We start from the raw sequence: 24415 nt of genomic DNA, 5'->3' as shown, positions 1-24415 counted from the left end.
GTGGATAGTAATAAAATATACATAGGACGATTTAATCAAGATCTCACATGACTATGTTTTATCGTAGCTATAGATTGCAAAAGTTACTTAAAATATATTTGTGAATGGTGGAAAAGTCTAATGGTGTCAACTAAAAAAAAAAGAAGGAAGAAAGTATGTAAGATAAAATGTCACAGGTTTAAAAAAAATAAAGTTAATTTGCGTTTTTAAATAGTACACCTCATCCCCTCCCCATTACGGAGTACAAACTACTAACAAAGTACAGTAAAATAGAATGAGTGATGAAAAACAAAAGAACAAAGCATAAAAATCAACAAAAGGGTAAAAAAAAATTGCTCAAAAATCACTTTAAAAATTAAAGGCCACAAGTATGGTTTTGTTTACTTCACCTTATTTTTACTGATTTGATTTGATCTAATTGTCTGATTTGACCAAACTTTATCAAATGGGGCGTTGTTAGATTTGTATTAATTAATACGAATTTTATCAATATGTAATTTTCATAAAAAATTTCATTACGCAATTAAAGATATTTAGCCATAAAAAAAAATGCACATTAAACGATGATCTGATATAGGTGAACTAAACATGACCTAAATCTAAAAAAAGATATTCAAAATGCACATGAAAATTGCAATGTTACTCGGCAAAGGTGAAATCTTTTATGTACACCTGGGTGCACCGTGTACCCAAAATTAGTTTTACTCTTCAATTGATGATTAATTAAAACACAATCATCAAAATGAGAACAGAATAATCATGGGTGCTCTGTGTACTCAACTAAACCAAGTTTAGTTTTACTCTTCATTTGATGATAAATGAAAACACAATCATCAAAATGAGAACAAAACTACTCATAGGTGCATCGTGAACCCCGGTTTATATAATAATCTCTCCGAAAAATATAGAACAAATGTCTTTTATTTGTCCATTGCTTGTCAAATGGAAAAGGCAAATGAATTAATGATTAATAATTAATAATATCTCCGTTTTGCTGAGTTTACCTAGTTGCTGAAGCTACACAAGCCAATAAAATAAATAAATAAATAAATAAATAAAAAGTAAAATAGAGACCATTCACGTGCTTTTATATTAAAGAGGAGAAAGATAGAAGGTAAAAGTTTCAATAAATAAAACTAGTTTGTTGCTCAGGTGGCGATGTCTCGAGTCGCTAGTTTGTACTTGAAAATTTTACAGTATTCAACTTTTAAATGACTACCCATTATAATTAATTTTTATTTACCGATTTTTGATTTTTTTTTTATTTATTATTACTTTTTTTTTTTGTTGGTCTAACATATAAGAAACGATTTATCGTAAGTATTAATAGGGTGATTTGAATAGACACAATAATAATATAGTTTAAATGGAAGGTTTTATGGGCTTGCTATCTCATTACTCATGTGGTGCCAAATCATGACGAGGGAAGATGACACGTGGCAATACCATGTTGTCCCTTGGAATTTTAATAATATTATAGATTATAGATGGGCGCTACAAAGTGAAATTATGGATGATAAAAAAATAAATAAAATGATGTCATAAAATACATAAAGTAAAAGTGATGGGTAGAACTTAGAAAAATCGATGAAAACGGAAAATTAGTAAGACTTAAGAAAACGGAAGTAGTAATTTATAATTAAATTTATTTTATGGGAAGAAGAAAGATTTGTAAACCATAGATTTAGAGAAAATAATAAGAAAGTTTTTTTACGACATCTACAATAATATTAAAGATGTAAACCTATTACAATCAAAACCATAACTATTTAGCAAATTTAGCATAACTCACACTCCACCGATTCAAACTTAATGTGAGCTGTAAATTTTGATGTATTTGCATCTTTTTAATTAGAAACCTTCGCAATCTGCACTGTTGTTTGATTGTATAATTGATGACAAACCATAAGCCCGTATGAATCCAAACACTTCCCAAATAATTTAGAACCTAAAAACAAAATTTTCATCCATAAATGATAATCATAATCCCAAAAATTAGGACAATCTCTCATAAATGAAGAGAAAAAAGTAAAGCAAAACAAAGCAACGGGGTTGCCATTTTTTCAATGGAATAATTATTAATTATCAATTACTATGTATTAATTATCACTTATTCAGAGGCCAGACAATGCCAATGTGAGCCTGCATTGAACGTAACAGGATATCCGACAACTTGGTTCTCATCTTCATCATTGTAATGCTTTAAAGGTAAATTGGGGCAAGATTCAAGTAGCACACTTAATAGCTAATAATTGTCGTACTACTCTAGTCAAGTTTTTTGTTTTAGTTTAAATTTGGTTTGCTTTGTAATCTGCTTTTGTCAAAAAAAATTTGTTCTACCTCGTTCTCTAGATATTTTGGTTCGTTTTTTATTATGTACCACTCACTTTGTTTTATTCTTTTTAAGGCATACCCTTTTTACCATCTTACCTCTTCAAAAACACAATAACTACACATTTTCATACCCTCTTTCCTACTTTAGCCACCTCTTTCTTATTACTTTTTTACATTTTTTATCTTACACCTACTTACATTCTTTAACAACATTCTAAAATGTGTACTATAGTAAATAGGTAAAATATAAAAGAACAAAGGAATTAATAATTAATAATAACACAACTTTTATATGTGTCATGTGACTCATATCATGTGGCCAGCCACTAGGGGTTACTCTGTTATGGTTATAAGGGTTAGTTAGTTAGTTATTAATGCAGGAGAAACTGTGTTAGTGTTGTAGGGGTTATTTTATTAGTATAATAGGGATTATTTTGTCAGTATTATTGGGATTACAGATTACTCTATCAATATAATACGGATTACTTTATTGGTGTTGTAGGGGATAACCTTATCAATATAATAGAGGTTACTATGTTAGTGTTGTAAGGGTAACTCTTTTAGCATGATATGGATTACTTCCTTTTTTTTTTTTTTATATATTCTTTTTACGGATAGTCACACGATGTGTCCAACAACTACTACTACTACTGTTAGCTTAGAAGCTCAAAATAACAGGGCCTTATTAGGGGTGCTAATCGAGCGAGTCGTTTACGAATTGAGGGGTGCTTAACTCGACTTGAAAACCTTTTACATATGTTTGGCTTGTGTTCGATACTCGCTAAGCTCAATAACGTCAGACCTTGCTCGATTTGTACATGTTGTACTTGCTCATTAAAGTTTTGAGTCAAGTCAAGTAGATCATGATCTGCTTGTTAAGGGGTTTGGTCATTCTAAAATTACAGGCCTTTATTGTTTTCTATTCACCTTATATAAGTGTATTTTTTTTAATTCTTTTTATTTTGTATTTACTACAGATTTTTTCTTAAAAAAATATAAATTAACTCTTAAGTGTCAAATTTTTTTAAACATGGTAACTTTTGTAATAAAAATATATTATTGATAAGTTGAGTGCAAGTTTGCTCAACTTATGCTCGTTCACGTCTTGAGTCGTGCTAAATTTGAGTCAAGCCAACTCGAGTCGAGTTCGAGTTGCTCGCAGTTGTTTAACTCGATTAGCACCCTTTGGCCTTACTCTTGATTCTAAAGGACAAAACCATGAATTTGCTAAAGGTTTCAAATTTGGGAGGTAACTAATAATTTCTAGACATTCACACGGTCACTCCATCTTACTCTTGTTTACCTTAAAGAAATTCGAAACTATGTTTCTCAAATAACAAAGTCGTAAATAAATACATTTTTTTTACTATTTAATGGTAAAATTTACCCCGTAAATATTGATTTTACCTATAATATTACAAATTTAACCTTTTTACTTTGAGAAACTGGGGTGACCTCCTTTCCTTATACCTCCCTTCCTCAAGTGCCGCCATTAAAGCCCTCCTTAAACCTTTTCTTCTTTCTAAACGACACACTTTCTCTCTCCAACTCACTACTTCGCCGCCGTAAAACCCGCCTTTCACCGCCGTCTCCCACCCATCTTCTTTCTTCGCTCCGCCGCTTTATCAACCGTCTAAGGTAAGACAGAGTAGTTCCTTCTCATTTGCTTCTTACTAACACTATATACTATGATTTTATTTTTGATAATTTTGACTGACAAATTAGCCTAATATTGGGTATTTTTGTTGTTTTCTTCAGATTAATTGATGGGTTCGTCTAATATTAAAGACATTTTGACTTGTTTTAGCCCTTCTCTTGATTTCTTTGCTGTTACTTCTGGTGATGGCCGGATTAAGGTAAACAATCAACAATTTGTTTTATAGTTTAATTTGGATTTTATAGTGTTTATACTGTTTGATTGTGTTTGTTTTTGAGATAATATTTTTGGGAATTTGGTTGAATGAGATAAATTTCATTGCATTGGTTATGTGGGGTTTTCGTAGGGTTTTAGGGCTTGCTGAATTAATGCCTTTTTTGTTTGTTTTGGGGACATAGATTTGGGATACATTGAAAGGGCAGCTTCAGACTGAATTTTCTGATATCGTATCGTCCGATGAGACGAATTTGCTTACGAAGCCGGAGAATAGAGGACACCTTTCCATTGATTACACTTGTATGAAGTGGGTGACCTTTGAAAAGAAGGTATTATAGTCTAACTTAGCTAGCTAGGGTAAGGAATTTGTAGTGAAATGCTCACATAATTTTTTGGGTTTTGGTTGTTGCAGAAGAAAAGGAAGCTAGATACTTCATTTTTAGTGTTGGGAACTGGCAGTGGTGATGTACTGGCATTGGATGTTTCCGCCGGTCAATTGAAGTGGAAAATCAATGACTGTCATCCTGGGTGAGTTGTTCTGAACTCTTATAAGTCTTTTGTTCTCTTTGCTTGAATGCAGAATGTAAAAGGGAAAAGGATAAAGTAAATGTCTTTTTTTGTAGTTAAATCGTCCACTCATGCAAATCAGTAAATGTCATTTTTAGAAGTTACAGTTGCTGCTTTTGATAAATAAGTAGTTTGTTAAGGGGATATGTTGGTTTGATTTTAAGTATTTTTTTGTCCGGCTATGGTCCGTGGTTCAAATTTTTTCCTGCTATTTTTTTGAGTGACACACTAAGGCATGTGATTGTTCCTTTTATTGACAAACTACTGACTGAGTGATGGTTGAATTTTTCTTTCTTGTAGAGGAGTTACTGCTATCGCATTTGCTTGTCGGCGTTCTTGCTTGTACACTTCTGGAGCCGATGGAATGGTGTGCGAACTTGATCCAACTACTGGAAACTTGTTGAGAAAATTTAAAGCTTCAACTAAGGCAGTGTCAAGTTTGAGTGTTTCACCAGGTATGTGAATCAGTACCAGCTTCGTAGCTATTCATTTTTCCCCTCCTCCTGTTGACCTTGGCTTGGTTCTTGTATACCAGAGTCCTACTGGGATACATTGCATCTGCATTAGATATTTTAGTTTGCACCAAACTTGTCTACTCTTAAATTTCTGTCTTTAAATTTTCTATACAAACAAAGTCAGTTAAGGAACTTTTTGCATTGGAGCTTTCTTGTGAGTTGTAAACCTATCAAAGATTTAGATACACTATCATTTGCAAAGGAAAGTAATGGTGGATGGTTGATTCTGTTATTTACATCAAAGATTTAGACTGGATGGTTGATTCTGTTATATCTGGATACAACTATTTGAATCTTCAAATGGTGAAGTTCCCCCTCTGCTGCTTGATGTTTTTGGCACTTCGTTAATATAATTGTCCCAAATTGCTTTTACCTTTTCTTAGATTTTGATCCTTGATATGTGTTCTATACTTAATCAGTTTATTGAATAAACAACAAATTACAGAGGGAGTATCTTTTTGTTGCAAGTGTAATGATTGTCTATACATCAATACACGTATAAATGTGTAAAATGCATATACATCAAAGATAGTTATTATAAATATTCAAGATACACACATTTCACCCTCATCAAACTCCTTTGGCGCTCAATAGTCAAAGAATTCTAGAATATTTCCAATGGTTTGTGTATTCGTGCTACATAGTGTCTGAATTTCCCTTTGCCCTTAGTGTTGATGACTCAATACCTTCTTATATCAATCTTCCACAAAGATTTGTTACTATATAATTGGCTGGCTAGAGAATCCACTTCTTTTTTTCTTTTCTCTATTTTAGAAAAATAAAATATTTTTCCTGAGTTTTATTTAATGTCACTTTAGAAGCTAAGGAGCCCCTCTGAGTCTCTGACAGGAGCTTCCTAATCCAAAATCAAATTTCATTAGACATTCCACTCTCTGAAGGACAAGATTCATGAAATTTTTTAGTATAGCCTTTTGGTAAGCTTACATTGGCTATCTTATAAGGTGTTTCAAGGCATATTCGATGCTAGATATGGCTGACAGTCTATGAAGAGGTGAGAATGCTTCAATTTAAAGGAATCTTGTTTCACCTTATCTGCCAAGTAAAAACTCAGGTAAAAACAGGATAACCTTTCTGCTACCCCGGTTGCCGGAATGATCTCCCTCCCTCTTTCTTTTTATTTTTTTAGTGGTCTTACACTCTTACTGGTCTAAGCTAATTAATACTTATTGCTTATTACTAAGTCAGATGTCTTGCCACCTATGCAGGACCTTTAGTGGTCCAGAATAAAATGTGAGCTTATTTCGTAGAAACTGGGATATATTCATTCACTTGCCTTGTACGTTTTAATATTATCATATGCCTGTCATGTGATTCATATTCTTCTGCTCATTTTTTCTGGTTGAATGACGTTTTGAGGCAGATGGGAAGACAATAGTCACTGCAGCTTCTCAAATGAAGATATTTGGCTCAGATCATAAAAAGATTCAGAAGTTAACTGGTCATCCTGTATGTTCTGAATTATTATATCTGCTGTTAATATTCTGAATTTCAAAAGCTAGTATTGATTTTTACCTGAGTACAAGCTCTATGCCATAATTACATTTCTGTCACTGATGGTTTAGGGTGCTGTCCGCTGTATGACCTTGAGTAAAGATGGAAAATATATATTCTCTTCTGCTGTTGGGGAGAGATATGTTGCAGTCTGGCAAGTAGATGGAAGCAAGAAGCAGTCTGCAAGTTGTGCTCTGACAATGGAACACCCTTCTGTTTATCTTGACTGTAGGTACGGTGATGCAGATGGAGCAGGTTTTTATGTTTTGGCTATTTCAGAGGTGGGTGTGTGCTACTTCTGGTATGGAAAAGACATCGAGGAGTTACGGAAGGCAAAACCCGCGAGGATTTCTTTATCTGTTGAGGATACCTATGACAAAACCAATAAAGGTGTTTCAGCTGCCATATATGCTGCAAATATTCAAAGCACAGCTGACCCTGCCACAATTTCTATATTTCTTGCTCATGGTTTCTTGATCAAGCCGTCATTCGAGAAAATTATGGTTTGTCATGAGGAAGATTTACAGTTAAATAACACCAGGAATGGGTTGCTTCTGCCGTTAAGCCAGTCTCGTAAAACTAAGAAACAGCTGGATCTACAAACTGGAGGTAAGTTTGTGTTGACTATAAACTTTATGCTTGAAGTTCATCAACTTATGGCTGTGATCCGTCTGGAATTTTAAGTTATGAGAATCCTATCAGGCTCCCCAAAAATATCAAAAGAAATGTTCTTCCGGTTATTAGCTCAATTCTTTGGTATGTAAGAATGCAGCAACTTAGTGTTTTCCAATGTACTACCTCCGTTTCAAGTTAGTTGCAACTTTGAGCTTGACACGGATTCTAAGACAAAATTTCTAATGGTTGATTAATGAATTAAAGTATAGTAAATTAAGGGTAGGAGAGAGAGAGTGGAGGTAATTAAAAAATTGACCACCAACAACAACAGCAGCCACACCACAACCAACGTTCAACAGCAGCCACACCACAACCAACGTTCAACAGCAGCCACCTCGAAACCACCCATCTCACAGCCTGAAACCACCTGCTCTCAGGCCGAACCACCCAGAAACCACCCACACGCACTCCGAACAACCCTAAAACCACCACCTATTAGCCCGAGCAACCCCAAAATCATCACCTCTCAGCCCGAAACCCACTTCTCAGGCCGGCCACCCAGAAACCACCGACAAGCACCCCCGAACAACCCTAAAACCACCCCTGCAGCCTGAACAACCCCAAAATCATCCCCTCTCAACCCAAATGACACCGAAACCACCCCCTCTCAACTCTAACCACACCGAAACCAACTCCTCTCAGCTGAACCACCCAAAAGCCACCAACACTCGCTATAAACCACCCCAAAACAACCACCCTCACTCAGCCACAAAATCACCCACACTCACCCAAAACCAACCTAAAACTACCCTTACTCACCTTGAATCACACCAAACCATCCTTAAACCACCCCAAACTAGCCCAATTACCCCTCAAACCATCAGATCTACACTATTTAAAAAAAAAAAAGAGAAGAGAGTGAGAAAGGAACACTGGAGGATAAGCAGCGACGACATTGACGGTGGTGGTGGATGCAGCGGCGACATTGACAATGGTGGTTAGATGCGGCAGCTGCGAGGTTGAGAAGGTCGTGTTCAGATAATTCGTGGAAGTTGATTGAGTTGAATGATTTTTGGAATTGAATTGTTTTTTTTAATTTATGTGTTAGATGAGTTAAATTAGGTGAAAATATTATGTTCACAAGTTAGATTAGGAATTTAATGAAATCTGATTTAGGTAGTTAATTGTGTTTATAAGTTCTTTAGTAAGGGTATTTTTGTACTTCTATTTAAAAACACTTACTAAAATAGGAAAAAAATGGAAAGTTGCAACTAATGTGTAACACCCCGTTTTGGCAAAAGTTGCAACTAATATGTAACGGAGGTAGTGCCTTGTTTAATTGGTCATGATTAATTCTTTTTGCTATTTTTTTTTGTGTTGGAGGCATGTGACAATCAATAAAGGATATTTTCTACCAGCCAGTTGCCGTGATTATCATTCTTATTGCTGCTGTTGTTTCACCAACACTACAAACTTGGTATCTAAACCAATGTAGAAGCAATACTCTTTTGTTAGCTGGTGGCATATTAGTTTGTATTATGAGGATTGTATGCTTAGCTAGCTACCTTTATAGGTGATAGCAACTAATTTTGCCTTCTTATCTTCTAAGGCTAATATGTATGTGTCTAATGTTTAACAGCAACAGCACTAGATCGTGCCAACGCAGAAGGAGCTTTGCTTCCAGTACCAAAAGTTCTTGATCATGACAGAATAAAGCAAGATCAATCATTCCAACTTGATAATGGTCAAGCAGTATCAACTGTCACTAAAGGTAGAACTAATTAAATTGTGGCAGAGTAATACCTGAAAAACTATCTTGTAGTGTACCTACCTACTTCTTGTCAAATATGCACCTTTTCACACAAGTAATTTAAATGTTTGATTTTTAGCTCGTATGAGAAAACAGCGTGTAAAGTTTTCTTTTCTCTCTGTCGCTCTCTTTCTCTCTCTTTGTTTATTGGCCGAAGTTAGATTGCTCCAGTGTCTTTCTTCTAGTTTAGGATTTGTGGAACTGGATACATTGCTGAACATCATTCATCTTTGATGTTAATCTTAAGTGCATTTATATGCCAACTCTATTTATCTGAAAAGATTAATTGTGAGGGCAACAGAGTGAAAAGATAGGCTAGAAACCCCAAAACTGAACAAAGCATCAATGAAATATGCTTGCTGTTTATCATTACTTACCATTATTGTTCAATATATCATTATCAAGTATTGATATACAATTTTACAAGAACCTTGAAGATGTCCACATTCTCTTTGACCTTTTGATCTTGACTAGGTTCTTGTATATTTTGGTTAAATTTCTTTCATCCAAAATTTGGATGTACAATATTGATGTGAAGGGTTAGTGAAAAAGGTGATAAGGGAGTTGCATTTGTTTTATTAGATCTGACATCTTTGAGGTTGTCTGAGCATAGCTTCTTACTCTGGCATCTTTGAGGCTGCTTAGCTTATCGTGCACTGTGGAATATGCATGTCTGCTAAATGAAAATATGTCATTACGATGATATCAATTAATTGTTACATGTTTTCTGTAAACAACCGATTTTGATGTTCCAGGAGTTGATGCTACAGCTTGCCCTATGGAGAATAGACTTAAAACTCTGGGTATAATCAGTGACTTGGATGTTACTACAGCCAAATCAACAAGAGCTTCTAGTTTACTAAAGGAAATCGATATTGAAACTACTGTACCTCTGAAGAAGGTTGATATTCTTTCACATGGATTATGTACCATACCTTCAAGGATGATTGTAATTAGTCAGCTGCACCTTTTACCCGTTATGGATTACTTAACCTTATTTATCTTTGTGTAGATGAGGGCAGCAATCTTGTCTATGCAACCTAGTGATGCATCCAAGATATTGAATGTTTTTGTCGACATGTGGCAGTCGAGGTAAGTTTCTTAGTTGCGTAATTGATGTTTCCCCATAAATAGGCTATTTGTTAATTGTATATATATTTTTATGTAGCTTACCCTTTTGAAACACTAACATTATTAACAATCCCTCGTAATAGAAAAGAAAAAAAGGAACGGGAAGTTCCAAGGCATTACATAAGTTGTTCTATGATGTTGCAGTACAGCCATACTCGATATATTGGTTTCTTGAACTTAAAATGTGTCTAATTTAATGAAAATTACCCTTGCAAATAAAGTGGCTTTGCTAGATGCACATTATGATCCTTTTCGTAAAAGATCTTTTTTAAGTGGACATGCTAGGAGGAGGCTTCTTGCTAGAAATTGGAATGAACTTGCGAGCCTTATATAACCATCATAAACGCTAAAATTAGAATTAGCTTCTCACCTTTTAGTCTCAATGATACATGCTTACCAAAATTAGTTATTTAAGACAATGAACTAAACTTTTTGGAATTTTCTTTGGTACGAACAGGTCCTGCAGTGGAAAATATGTTCTTCCATGGATTTATAATATACTGGTGCATCATGGTCATCACATTTTGTCTCAGGAACCAGAGAATGCTACAATTTCTTCTTTATATAAGGTACTTTAGATCCTAGCATCCTCATGACTATATGGTGTCTTATTTTATACTTGGCATGTAACCAGCCCAGCATTCTTCTTTAAGTTGAGCTGTTGTTCTCTTATCAATAATGATTGTATTTAATTTACTAAAGAAGCTTATGTTATGTGAGGTCTTGTTGCTTGTGTAATGACACAAGGTTGAAAATTGAAATCATCATACCTTCATGTGGGAAGAGCTGAACTTATTACCATGACATCAGCCAACATTTTCTTAATACATAGGTGCATTATTGTTGCAACCTCTACTCTCTCTTTTCTTTAGATAACCTAATCTAGAACATTATATTATTAGTAGGCATGACACGTGTATTTCCCTTTTCTTTGTGACATGGTTTGATTTTTTTTTATTTTTTTCTAGATTGCTAAATCAAAGGGGTTAGCTACTCAGTCATTGTTGCAGTTATCTGGCCGTTTACAGCTTGTGACTGCACAGGTAGGTAATGTTATGTTCTTTGGTGGATTCACTTTTTCTATCAGTGCCTTATTACATGTATCCTGCTATAGATCGATAAGGCTACCCAATTGAAGAATCAATCCTCACTACCTGAGAATGAGATGATAGAAAGTGAAGATGAAGATGAAGATGAAAATGTTGATGAGGTTCTGTTTGGGGAAGAAGGTGATGAATCTGCAAGTAGTAGTGAAGAAAATGATGATTAAGTGATGAGGTTATCTCTTATCCTGTATATCTTCTCTTTCTATGAGGCTGTATCTGTTATTTTGAAAACAAGACAATATCTTTTCAGTTGTTTTATGATTTTTTTTTTTTTTTTTTTTTTGTGGGGGGGGGGGGGGGGGGGGGGGAGGTAGTATCAAATGTGCTTGTGTGGCATAATTCCTTTTTTTAAGTGAGGAGGGTGGGGGGAGAAGGTGGGGCTATGGAAGTGTGGCTGTGTTTATGGAAGAAGAGATTGTATTTCATTGCTTCAAAGCTCTGTTCCCTTCCATAATTTATGCTTTTTGGGCTTGGATGTTTTTTCTTTTATTCAAATCAATTAAATAAGTCTTGCATCAAATCTATCCTCTTGTAACATAATGACATCTGTAAATGTTTAACCACAAGAAGCTCTTCTTCATCTTATTACAGCATGATTTGACCTGGATTAATAAGTCTTCTCAGGTAGTGGGAAGGTTTTTAGAAGAACAACCAAGAAGAGACAATTCCTTTTTGTTTGAGGCAGTGGAAGACAGTTTTAAAAAGTTATAGATAATTTCTTTTTTTGGGTGTAGTAGTAGACATCTCGTGAGGTGTGAAAAATATCATGCAATTGTGGTGATAGTTAAGTCAAGTCAAGAATGTGGCTTAAGTTTCTTGCTTGGGTGGGCTATTCGAACATTGATAGATCACACTGGATTCTGATTTGTGTTAAATTGGAATTTTTTTTATCTGCAGGCATACTTATACAGTCGATGTGAACTTAAATAGTGGATGTTAATCCTGCTTAAGTCTATCATTTGAGCTATTCTTAATATTATACTCAGTCTAGTACAATGGTCAGGAGTGTTTGCTAGAGCATAATGCATGGCTTTGTCTGTTTTGCAGCTCAATGTCAGCGAACTACCTGATACTTAACAATCTAATGATGAGATGATCTGGTTTTCCTCCATCTGGTTACCATCTTCTGCAAGAACCCTGGAAAATGTCAGCAAAGCAGTATGTCTCTTTCTAGCCTTGCCATAACTGCACAATTTTGTGTCCAATACTGTATGAAATTTTTGTTCTCTCAATGTGTAAAAATATTGATAGATTATTTTTTTATTATATATATCTCTCTATTCCATTTTGTCCCTCCACACTTTCTTGTTCCATACCTGTATTTAAATCCTATCTGCTTAAAAAGGATTATCCTTTATTTTAACTTGCCATGCAGCGCCGTCGACTTGGCTGTGACATAACGACGCATCATTCGTATGAATGATGTTGCATGACGTGGCTTTGCTTGATAGTCTGAGGTTTAGTCAACTTGTTATAGCTAAAACAATGCTATCAAATTCTTTGCATAGGGGGAGAAAAGGCAGAGGTGAATGCATAGCACTACCAACTTCCTTATCATATCCTAGGCTCCCACCTCCCTTTCTATCCTAGCTTGAACCAACTCAACAACGTGGTGTTCAGTTGAGAACCAACTAGTTATATTAGTGTCCTGTAGTCTCCTCTGTCCTGATTGATCTCACTGCCATATCTTAGAAAATTGCAGCCAAGCACCATCACCACTGCTTGATTGGCCTTCCACGTTGAGGCAAAATAAATCTCTTGACCAATAACTAAAGCCAACCAATCATGACTACACATAAACCCTTGTATAACAATATATTACAAATTTACAATAATATTAGTTTACATAGAATATTATGTTATATTCCTTTCAAAAAAAAAAAAGAATATTATGTTATATTGATTGCACTGGTTATATGAATTGGCTAATCATTTAGAATATCAGTACTTCAATAGACCACTACTTTTTCGTTTGAATTCATACCAGTACAGCAATACTACTTGTTAGTTTTATAAACCAATGTAATACTCAACTCTTTAATATATAGGTATAATCTTAGAAACACTTAATGTAGTTGTATGTAATAGTTTTATGCCTTGTCTTCTTTGAGCAACTTACCTTGTCCTGCCATTCTGCCAACAAAACTACCTAACTAACCTTTTGTCTCAAGGACATAGATAGAATTATAGAAGTCAATAAGTAATTAAGATGGGGGAGTAAAGAAGTGGATTAAGTCACATTTTATTTGATTTTTGTAGAAGTATAAAAGGGTGATCTTTCTGCTCCTACCTTTTTTCTAAGATTTTTTTAGCTTTTTTAAAAATAACTTTTAAGTACATCCAGATATTCAGATGAATATCTAAAAACCTAGGATTGGTTATTGGTGTTTTAATACTTTGCAATGTGATGTTATTTTCTAAGGACTTTGTTTTGAAAGATAATAGCCAGTTTAATAGTCTTTTATACAGAAAGTCCTAGTGTGCTAGGATATATAGTTGCAAAAGCTCATCCAGTCCAGATAAGCCTGGTAGCTAAATGGCTACATGTACCAAAGACAAAATTATCACCCATCACAGAAATATTCTGAAGTTTTTCAATTCTAAGAAAAACAACTCAGTTGTGCAGTGTCTGGATTCATTCTGACAGTAGTAGATAAGTTGTCTAACATGTCTTCTACAAAATTTGTTTTCCTCATCCCAAATGCTCCAAGTTTCTGCTGTCAGGAAACCTTTCACAAACCTCTTTCTGATATGTTTTGAATTCTGGCCTATAAAAGCTTTGACTGCGTGATTTAGCTGGAACAAATTCACTGTTTCATTATGTTAAGCCCCCCACCTCCATCCCAGGTTCATCAAGCAATGTTAAAGTTTTTAATTGGCAATTTTTTTAGTTTTTGAATAACTTGCCCTTTTCATCTCCTTTTGGTTTAAAGACTTTGATTTCATTGTTTGGATACTGTTGATTGGAGTGAGGCTTGTGAGGGGAGGTGAGAAGGTGTGGGAACCCAAAATTATGGGCTTTCAATTGAAGTTATATGATTTACTGGTAAATTTACAGGCTATCTGTTAGGTTAGAATCCTGCTGTTAAAATTAAAAATAAAATTTTAAAGTCATAGTTGAATATTTCTAATAAGTCCATCAGGCTTTTACGTCTTATATATATTGATATGTGCTTGTATTGAGGTTATGTGCTTGCATTTTAGATTTGGAGCTGATTGGTGCTAATCAGTATATGATCAACGCAATACTAATTATCTATATTGGCTGGTAGGTAAAAACAATTCATTGCACATCAAGATATATTGCTAGTGCGCTAGAAATCTCTATATATCTAATTTTTCTTACTTAGTGAACTGGACTTGTTCATTCACCTTCAGGCCACTGCAAAGTTATATCATATGGTTAGACTGAAAAGGGAAAATGTATTGCTTCTGACTAAATTAATTATATGGTAGGGAAATCATGTATTTCTTTCTACATTTAGTATATAGAACTCGATTAAAAAATGTATTGTGAAATTTACACATTTCAATCATGTTAAAGCACCTAGATAGACCATTTTGCTGATGACTTTAACCTAGACAGTATCTTCTCTTCTAAAAGTACAAGCCCTAGTATAAAACAAAAATGTGCACATGTTTCTTTATATATTTGTTTTATAAGGCTGTATGTTAGACCTCTAGGTAAGGCAGAATATCGCATCAATTCCTCTCTAACCACAAGTAAGAATCTGATTCTTGTCACGGCATTATCACAGGCTTATACAATAATTGATTGCCACTTAATGTCATGCCATGGCCCACTAGCTTTCCAACCTATCAACCTGAATGGACAAAGAAATAGGATTCTCCATTCGCAATGAAACTCTTGAACCTATACGATTGTACATGCATTTGGATTTTCATCGCTGAAAATTGAAGTAACATTCCCATTACTTGCTGCGCTATTGCGATATGAATCCATATTGTAATGGTCCGTCAGACCATAGGCTGCTTGTTGTGGTGGTGATCGTACATATTGGTATTCTGTGATGGAAGATGATGGTCTGTACATGTTGTAACTGTGAGTCGTGCGAGGAGGTTGAGGTGGTGGTTCATGGTAAACAGTTCTAGTTGGTGGTTCATGATAAATAGGTTGAGATGGTGATTCATGATACATAGGTTGAGATGGTGGCTCTCGATAAATAGGTTGAGATGGTGGCTCATGATAAATAGGTCGTGATTGTGGCTCATGATAAATAGGTCGTGATTGTGGTTCACGATATATAGGTCGAGATGGTGGTTCATGATATACAAGACGAGGTGGTGTTTCATGATAAACATGATGAGGTGGTGGTTCATGATAGATGGGTCTAGGACGCTCATGATAAAGAGGTTGAGGTGGTGGTTCATGATATACAGATTGATGTGGTTGTTTGTGATAAATAGGTTGAGGGGGTTGCTCGTGTCTATGACTAGGTCCTGGTTGGCTGCTCCAGTGTCCACCATAACTATGACTGTATCCAGGTCCATACCCATTGCTATGACCATATCGATAACTATAGTCAGGTGGATTGTGGTATACTACATGAACCTCCTCTACATCCCTTGGTCTGTAAGCGTCTGCTTGCTGTGGTTGTTGGGGTTCAGTTGGAGGGTTTGATTCAGGTGGTAGAATTTGAGCCTGTGGATTTTCAGGTGGTTGTGGTTGTGGTGGTGGTTGTTGATCACTTGGTGGTTCCTGTGGTGGGGGTGCTTCTTCTGATTTTGGAGGCTCTGCTGGCTGAGCGTTTCCCGCATCTTGAGGTTGTGCCCCTCCATCTGGGGGTGGTGCCCCTGCATCTGATGATGGGGCTCCGCCATCTGGTGGTGATGGTTCAGCTTGCTGGGAATTAGGATCTGGTGCTTCTGTGTGAGAACAGATGGTAGCAACTTTCCTGACTTTCTTTATAGCTTTGATGATTCTTTCAGGATCTGCCCATCCAATTACTGTTAACTTCTGCTGGGGAAAGTCGATGTAGAGATCATATATCCCTGTAGGCAAGCAGAATTATTATATATAAACGGTCCTTATAAAAATAGGTTTTCTTTCAATGAGAAGGAAATGAAAAACCAGCTAAAATTTCTGTAATTGCTTACCATTGATGCCATTCAGTGCCTTTTTTATCTTCTGCACACACCCATTGCAATCCATGCGGACATTTATCTCGGTGATTTGAGGTCTCTGCATAGTTTTGGCAGGAAAACTGAAACAACCTTAGAAGATAGAGAAGACAAAAATTCATAGAAAACTGAGAATATATGCTATTACTAAATTCTGAGTATGCAGGCATACCTCTAATCCTGAAGCCATCTTGTAGGAAATGAGGAAGATGCTGAAAACCTCAAAATTGGCTTTGAGATGCAGGTGTGCAACTGTTTAAAAGTTTAGGTGGCATCATTTTTGTATTTGTGGAGGGAATATTTTAAAGTTGAAAGGGGTGGGACATGCAAGGAATCACTTTTATTAGAGGATGAGGTGCAGGGAAAGAGAGGTTGCACAAGAAAGTATTACGCTTGCCGTTTAGGTTTATAGGGTCTCTATCTAACTCGAAAAGGAATAGGTAAGGAATGATAGTTATCGAAAAGAGGTCGATTTTTTTATGTTCGAACTTTGTTAATTTTACGTGGAAAAGAATTTTCTTTTTGGGTGGATGTTTACTGTAATTGAAGAAGCGTCTGTGTTTAGGATATCCGATCCAATGCTGACTGGGAAACAAAATACAAAATTAACACAAAGTTTGGGGAAGAAAATGAAAGATGAATAGAATAGTAATTTGAAGTGCTGTGGTAGTGTATGATATAGTGCTCATTTTGGTCAAAATTGCTTTTTAGAGAAGAGAAGGATGTCCACTCTAAAGGAATCCTTTTATCATAAGAAAAGGAGCGTTCATACTTCAGGCTGCCTAATTGAATATGGGGTTTAAGGGTACTGTCCTAACTTTGTGACTTTGTGATATGGTATGATTTATTATTATTAGGGCTTTATCATGTCAGAAACTGTCTTTTTTCTTTTGTGGTTAGCAGACATCAGATTCTTATTTTATCATGTCATGGAGTGGTACTGAAACCTTACTCTAATTTACGGTTCAAGTTTGTGGCTTTTCATTGGATTTGTGATTAACTGTTTAATGATGAACAATAAAAAGCTTTTCATCTTCTAGTTGTCATTTGTGAGTTTTACATTTGCATTTCGTTTATATGTCAACTTTCCCACTGCTTTTAAGCATTTTATTATTGATGCTGTATTAGTTTGGACAGGACAGACTAATCTTCCGTCTTGAAGTAGATGTCACTCGTCGTGTTTTAGGAGGGATGAATAGATGTGCATTCTTACGAGTCTCTGAAGATTTTACTCTCATGATTTTTTTTTAATTACTAGTAGTATTTTAGGTATATAATGTACTACTTTTGTCTACGTATGATCTTCTTGTTAGGTTTGGACATGCATATGAAAGAATTTATTAGATTGATGTGAGAATAAGAGAGAAAGAAAGTTAGTGGAGGGGTCCACATCACATGGTTTTAGACTTTCATTATAATAAAAAACTTCTTGGCATTTGTGAGAAGAATTACAATTATTTGTAGACGGAGGAACTCGTATATAATGGCCTAATGGGGTTTTTAATGGATTTTCTATGCTAGTACTTCTTAATAGGGAGAGTTTTCAAAGAGAAAACTAGCTGAAATAGACTCTTGAATCCACTCAATGAAAGTGTAATCCGTTGTCTTAGGTAGTTATTATATGTGAAATGACAGACTTATTAGTCGCTTTTTGTGATATAATACAATGTAAGGCGTTAGCTATCCATTTATGGAATTTCCCTATTTCCTAACTGAACTGAGGATCAAAATTTCCGAAGCCGAGAATAGAATGTACCGCTATTAGGTGATGCAGAAGGATTGATTACATGCTCTTCTTCATAGATTTTTTTATAATATAATTCTTATTATGCTTAACACGATCATGTGTTTATCATTTTATTCACTATACTAGATTCGTAAGATGTGCATAGATTGATTCTTATGCATACGGGTAAGATATGCATTTGGTATGATTATGCTATTTGCCATTTCTGAAATGTGGTCGGTCGAATCTGTAACATTCGTTTGAGTCTCAACTTTTTTTTCCTTTGTAAACTACAGTAGGTCCCCAAATATTATAATAAATATATAGATATAACGTCTGCTCATCAACTTTCCAACTATTGAAATCACTCACTGATTTTTTTTAAGTAAATAAAATTATCAGTTGCCTTTTGCATAGAAATAGTAGCATTTGCTTGATCAAAGGTGAAAATAATGGAGTTTGATTGATTGCGGGTGAATATTAGAAACAAAATAGCGGAATTTGGTTAATTAAAAGTGAATTACTCCATATGTAGTTAAAGGTGGGCATCGTGTCGTGCCGTGCCGCCGCGAGCCGTGCCTGGCGAGCCACGGTCAACGGCGTGCCGTGCCAGTCGTGCCGCCGTGCCCAAAACTTCGTGTCGTGCCGTGCCGAAACAGGCCAGCCCACAGCCTGGCACGGCCCTCGTGCCTGGCAGCCTCGTGCCATGCCGGCCTGCGTGCTGGCCTAGCGGGCTGGCTGCGGGCTTGGCAGTTTCCAGATTATTTTTTTTTAATAAGTTATAAAATTATAACTTATATTATAATGTATATAATTTATAAGTTATAAAATTATAATTATAACTTATAAGTTATAAGTTATAAAATTATAAGGTATATTTAAGTTGAATATTTATGTTTTGTAATTTTGTAAATTCAATATTTATATTTATATATTTACTTTATACTATTACTTTAAAATTTAATGTTTATGATTTATTAAATATAATTTTGTATTAGTAATTGCCTAATTGGTATAATTTTTTTATTTTTTTTAATATGAATTTACAAATTATAACAAAACGGGGAAAAAAGACAAATTGGACTTTGGATGTGAATAATGCGTACTTCATATTATTATTACTTGAGTTTAGAAAATTGTACAATGATAAAAATTGTACAATGATGGTATTAAACAAAAATTGGAAAATGATAATATTGATAATGATCAAAATCGTACAATATTCCAAATTGTCTATTCTTCTTGTTGCTCGTCTTCGTCTTCGTCGTCGGTTTCGGCTTCATCGGCTAGTTTGATAGATTGGGAACTAGCTGAACCCGAACGGTCGGAAGCGGAGGTTCCTTTATCGTTGTCGTTGTCCTCGTAAGAACGGTCTTGTGAGCGATTTTCCGCATCCAACCAATCTTTGCAATACACGCACATTTCTAGTGTTTCGGGTTTTAGACTTGTTCTTCTATCGTCTCGAACCCTTCCGGATGCGCTGAAAGCTCGTTCGGAGGCAACAGAGGAGACTTGGATACCAAGAATGTCTCGTGCCATTGCCGCCAAAGTTAGATGCTTCCCGCTTTGTTGTTTCCACCATGCAAGGAGGTCGAGGTTGTTTATCTCATCGTCGTCCATGCCTTTGGTGAAGTCGTAACTCAGGTACATCTGCAACTCCGAGACGTCGCTTGCGTTCTCCTGATGGATGAATCACCTGAAAACCTAGAAATCAAGTTAGTAGCTTGTGAAAATAAATGTTTGGCCTTCTTACTTACGTTTTTGGATGGTTGGGAAGGGCCTGTGCGAGGAACGGTGCCATATTTGATTTCATAGACTCTATATAAAGCAAAAATCTGATCCTTCACATGAGTCTTATAGGTTTCTACATCATCGTCAAGATTCATGCATTGAAAATAAATGTCAACTAACATAAAGATGTTTTCATACTTTTGCCTAGGATCTAATATGGATGCAAAAATATAAATCAAAAGAATTTCACTATAATATTTACGCCACTTTGTTTCCATTGCTGGAAGATACTGATCATAATCACTTTGGTTGCGATGATCAGCGAAAAGTTGGCCGAGTAAACATGCATTAGAAAGAAAGTTTTGAGCACAAGGATTGTAAACAGAAGAAAAACAATACGTCATGTTATATAATAACTGTAAAAATTGCATAAATCTTTCACAGTTATACCAATCATCATCATATAAAGCAGTTTGTGGAAATTTTTGGTTGTAAAATAGTGTTAATGGGCCCTTGTACTCAATTGCCTTGGTTAACATGTCATAGGTGCAATTCCACCTAGTTGGGCAATCGGTTTTGATTTTTATTGCCCTTATCTTTTGTTGTCTTAGAAAACACTTCCATTCTTGGTACATCATGTTCGAGCTATTAATAGACATAATAGCATCTCTGATTTTGTTGTAGTATGGCCCAATTGCTCGAACTCTATCCTGTACACATAGGTTAAGTACATGGCAAACACATCTAGTATGAAGAGCATCACCGTCTAATATTACATCGGTTAAGTTTTGTTTGACAAGATTAGTTGTGTATGTCATAGAGGTTGCATTGTCAAAAGTCATAGACATCAATTTATCTCGAAGGTTGTATTCGTCTATTGCTTGCATTAAATGGTGAGCAATGTTAATGCCGGTGTGTGGGTTTTCAAGCATTTTGAAATGTATTATTCTTTTTTGTAACAACCATTGATCATCTACCCAATGGCAAGTTACACATAAATAGTGATATTTATAACCACTATCCCAAGCATCGGCTGTCAAAGACACTCTACAGTTAAGGTCCCTCAATTCGGCTTGTAACCGCAATTTGTACTCTAGGAAGTTTTTCATGGCGGCGGAACGAACGATTTTCTTAGAGATTCTTTTATGTTGGGGTTGTAGTGCTTTATTAATGTAAGTGTTAAATGGGTCACTTTCCGAGAAAAGAAAAGGTTGTTCGGCGTGTACTATCATTTTTCCTAGTTCATCCCTATCCCTCTCATAGTTGTAGGTAAAGTCGTATGGATGGAACTGGGAAATTTTTGGCTGGGTTGGATCACTAGCTGGTTGTGCACAAGCTTTCATGTGTCTACTTAAGTGTCCCGTCCCGGATTTGGACATTGCCGAGAATACACCATTACATGTTTTACATTTTGCATGTGTTCGGTGGGGTTTATTTAGGAGGAAATGACGCCATACCTCACTCCTTCGGTTTTTCAAAAGTACCATCTCACTTTCGGTTAACCATTCATAATGTGTGTTTGGGTTAGTAGTAGTAGTAGAAGGGGTAGAACCAGAGGGAATTTGGGTACTTTCTTGGCTAGAATAATAGTTTTGTTGATCACCAAAATAATTAGGTGGGAATTGACCGAATTGTGGGAATTGTTGTGGATTTTGAAATTGGTTTGATGGTGAAAATTGGTTTTGTGGTGGAAATTGGTTTGGTGGTGGTGGTGGAAATCCCGACATATTATAGGGTTGAAAACCTGAAGTACCATCGTGTCTAAATGGCTCATAGCCCGGGGGGAAGTTACCGGGGTCATTGGTTGGACTCGGAATTTGGGGGCTCGTTGTATTAGGTGGTTCCCTAGAACTACTACTACGGCCAAGTCGGCTTTCCCCCCCCCCCCCCCTAGATGGGTTGTTCGATGCCATAATTAACAATTAGATTTTTAATAAAAAGTGATTAACAATAATAATAATTAATAACAACAATTTTAACAATAAAAATAACAATAATAATAATTAATATCAACAATTATAACAATAACAACAATAATAAATAATAACAATAATTGTAACAATAATAATAATTAATAACAACAATTATAACAACAACAATAATAATTAAACAAGGTTACTTTAATAATAACAATAAAACAATAATAAATTAAAGATTAGTTTAGATCTTACAACCATGCTTCAACGCTCCACTAATTACGATTACAAACTTTTTAATTTTTTCCGATATTAGGAAAATAATAAGAGAATTTAAGAGAATAATTAGAGAATTTAAGAAAATAAGAATTATTAGAGATTTAGAGAATATAAGAGATTAAGAGATAAGAAGAAAAGATTGTGATTTTGTGATTTGAAAAGTGAATGGAGGTGGGTATTTATTGAATTTTTGGGGAGCAAATTGGCCAAAAACTAGCCGTTTTTTTGGCTAATTATGCAATTAGCCGTTGCAAAAAACGGTAATATTACCGTTTTTCTGGGCGGGCACGCGGGCCGTGCCTGGCAGGCCGTGCCAACGTGCCAACACGGCGGGCCCTGGCCGTGTTTGTGCCGGGTCGACCTTGCCTGAAAACCCAGAAGGTTGTTCGTGGCACGCCCGTGGCACGAAAATCGACAGCAGTGCCGTGTCGGGCTGGGTGTCGGGCCGTGCCGTGCTCTGTCGAAGACCGGGCCGTGCCGGGCGGCACGCGGGCCACCCCAGCCCATGCCCAGGTTTATATGTAGTAAAGAAGCTATAGGAGTTGGGTGGATTAAGGGTCGAAAATACAGTATAGAAATGAGACTTTTTATTTAAGGATAAAGTGATTTGGTTAGATGAAACTTTTATTTGAGGTTGCGAGGACGAGGACCATTTATGTTCTCTCTTGCTTTAGTCTTAACATAGTCACGGTTAGTTGTACTTGGATGAAGTAAAGATAATCCATAATTGTTGTTCCAAATCGAATCACCCGACTTAAACTCAAACTAAAAATTATCAGAATTTAACCAGCCTTATATGGAATTATGGAGTGGATCCACTATTAAATTGGAGTCAATGACTCTTCACAATCTTGACCTAACCAAATTAAAGCCACCCAAAACTTAATAGGACTAATATTGCGTTTTATAAAAAATTTAATTGTCTATGGACTTTTTATTACCTCACCCAAATTTTGATTTACTCTTATTTTGAGGTCTTAATCTTTTTTTCCAATTGAATTGACTCAATATAAAAATGGATTTGGCTAGGTGATGTAATTTTGAGTTTTATTGAAAATCCTTGCAATAACACTCACCCCTTTTTCTCATTGGACGAGTAGAAACTAAGCAGGCCCAATCTTAGATTGAAGCCCAAGACGTCCCCATCGTACGGGTCCAGTTTATCTAGCCCATAACAGCCACAGAGGCCCACAAATGTTACCTACAGTTGTAAAAGTGAAGAACAAATATGGAACATATATTGTATTCCCTTTGTCTATATATACTTATATTTTTGCTTTCGAATCAAAAAAAAAAAAAAAAATCAAACAAGTATGTGTGAAGAGCCTGAAGACTTGAAGAGTGTAAAATTTCGAATATTACAATTTTAAAAAGAGGAATGATATGTATTGTTCCTACTTTGACGGTGGTGGTCTCTTACTCAAAATAATTAACTAGGAACAATATTTAGAAATAGAGAGGGTATTAGGCTGAAATCACTCAAGTTAACTGATAATTTTATACGACATTGTCTTACAATAATTTACTCTTAAATTTACTTTTTTTTTTACATTTAATACACATTTGAGTAATTATGCGTGACATGAATAGTAGGTGGTAACTTTGAGAAGCCAATAATAGTAATTTTAATATAGCTATTGTAGTATTGTATGTGAGACCCACAAGTGTGTTGTTTAAAATGACTATAAATAAATCTACTTATTATAATCTCTATATCTTTTCTTTTTTATAAAGTGAAATTAGCTTATTCTTCGAATTAATTTAAAATTTGTTTGCTATAAAATGATTCCAATGTGCATTAAAATGGAACCAATTTTGTGTGGTGAGGCCAAAATAAATAAATAAATATTGCAAGATTCCAAAGGAAAAAGTGATGTGGCAGGAAGAAATATATAATTGAAAGAAGGCACGTGACAATTGAAAACCTTTGCCACCACGCGATTCCCAGAATTAATACGAGTATATACTACTCGTATAATAAATCATAGAGAAGGTATTGGGTGCGGACGTCCACACGCAAATTTGGTGCGGGAAGCTTAACTGATTTTTTTACTTATTAGATTATATGTTTCATGTGTTGGCTGATATGTTTCATTTGTTGGGTGATATAGTTTTTGTGTTGGCTAATATATTCCTTTTGTTGTTGGCTGATATCATA

The 24415-nt window shown here is 35.4% G+C and overlaps 2 protein-coding genes across 4 annotated transcripts; one reads left to right on the top strand and one right to left on the bottom strand.

Moving 5' to 3' along the window:
• Nucleotides 1-3773: 3773 nt before the first annotated feature.
• Nucleotides 3774-12761, top strand: LOC110697237 (WD repeat-containing protein 43-like). 2 transcript variants are annotated; one of them, XM_021874596.1, is made up of 14 exons: nt 3775-3972; nt 4093-4190; nt 4390-4536; nt 4620-4735; nt 5075-5229; nt 6671-6756; nt 6873-7410; nt 9056-9187; nt 9982-10127; nt 10239-10318; nt 10815-10926; nt 11326-11400; nt 11472-11635; nt 12511-12761. In XM_021874596.1, exons 2-13 carry the CDS (start codon nt 4101-4103, stop codon nt 11625-11627), a joined length of 1833 nt encoding a protein of 610 aa, XP_021730288.1. In that variant the 5' UTR covers nt 3775-3972; nt 4093-4100; the 3' UTR covers nt 11628-11635; nt 12511-12761. The 2 variants fall into 2 exon arrangements, 1 of the variants encoding a protein (XP_021730288.1); XR_002506473.1 differs by lacking the exons at nt 11472-11635; nt 12511-12761 and adding an exon at nt 11105-11189 and having other exon boundaries at nt 3774-3972.
• A 2200-nt stretch (nt 12762-14961) lies between these two features.
• LOC110697239 (extensin-3-like) lies at nt 14962-17658 on the bottom strand. 2 transcript variants are annotated; one of them, XM_021874597.1, is made up of 3 exons: nt 16778-17658; nt 16582-16666; nt 14962-16476 (listed from the first exon to the last, which is right to left on the bottom strand). In XM_021874597.1, exons 1-3 carry the CDS (start codon nt 16793-16795, stop codon nt 15338-15340), a joined length of 1242 nt encoding a protein of 413 aa, XP_021730289.1. In that variant the 5' UTR covers nt 16796-17658; the 3' UTR covers nt 14962-15337. The 2 variants fall into 2 exon arrangements, with proteins under 2 accessions (XP_021730289.1, XP_021730290.1); XM_021874598.1 differs by having other exon boundaries at nt 16582-16688; nt 16778-17657.
• Nucleotides 17659-24415: the final 6757 nt, after the last annotated feature.

Source organism: Chenopodium quinoa, unplaced genomic scaffold, assembly GCF_001683475.1.
Source record: "Chenopodium quinoa cultivar QQ74 unplaced genomic scaffold, ASM168347v1, whole genome shotgun sequence".
Classification (NCBI taxonomy): domain Eukaryota; kingdom Viridiplantae; phylum Streptophyta; class Magnoliopsida; order Caryophyllales; family Amaranthaceae; genus Chenopodium; species Chenopodium quinoa.
Note: the sequence above shows the minus strand (reverse complement) of the source record. Positions and strands in the feature narration are given on the sequence as shown.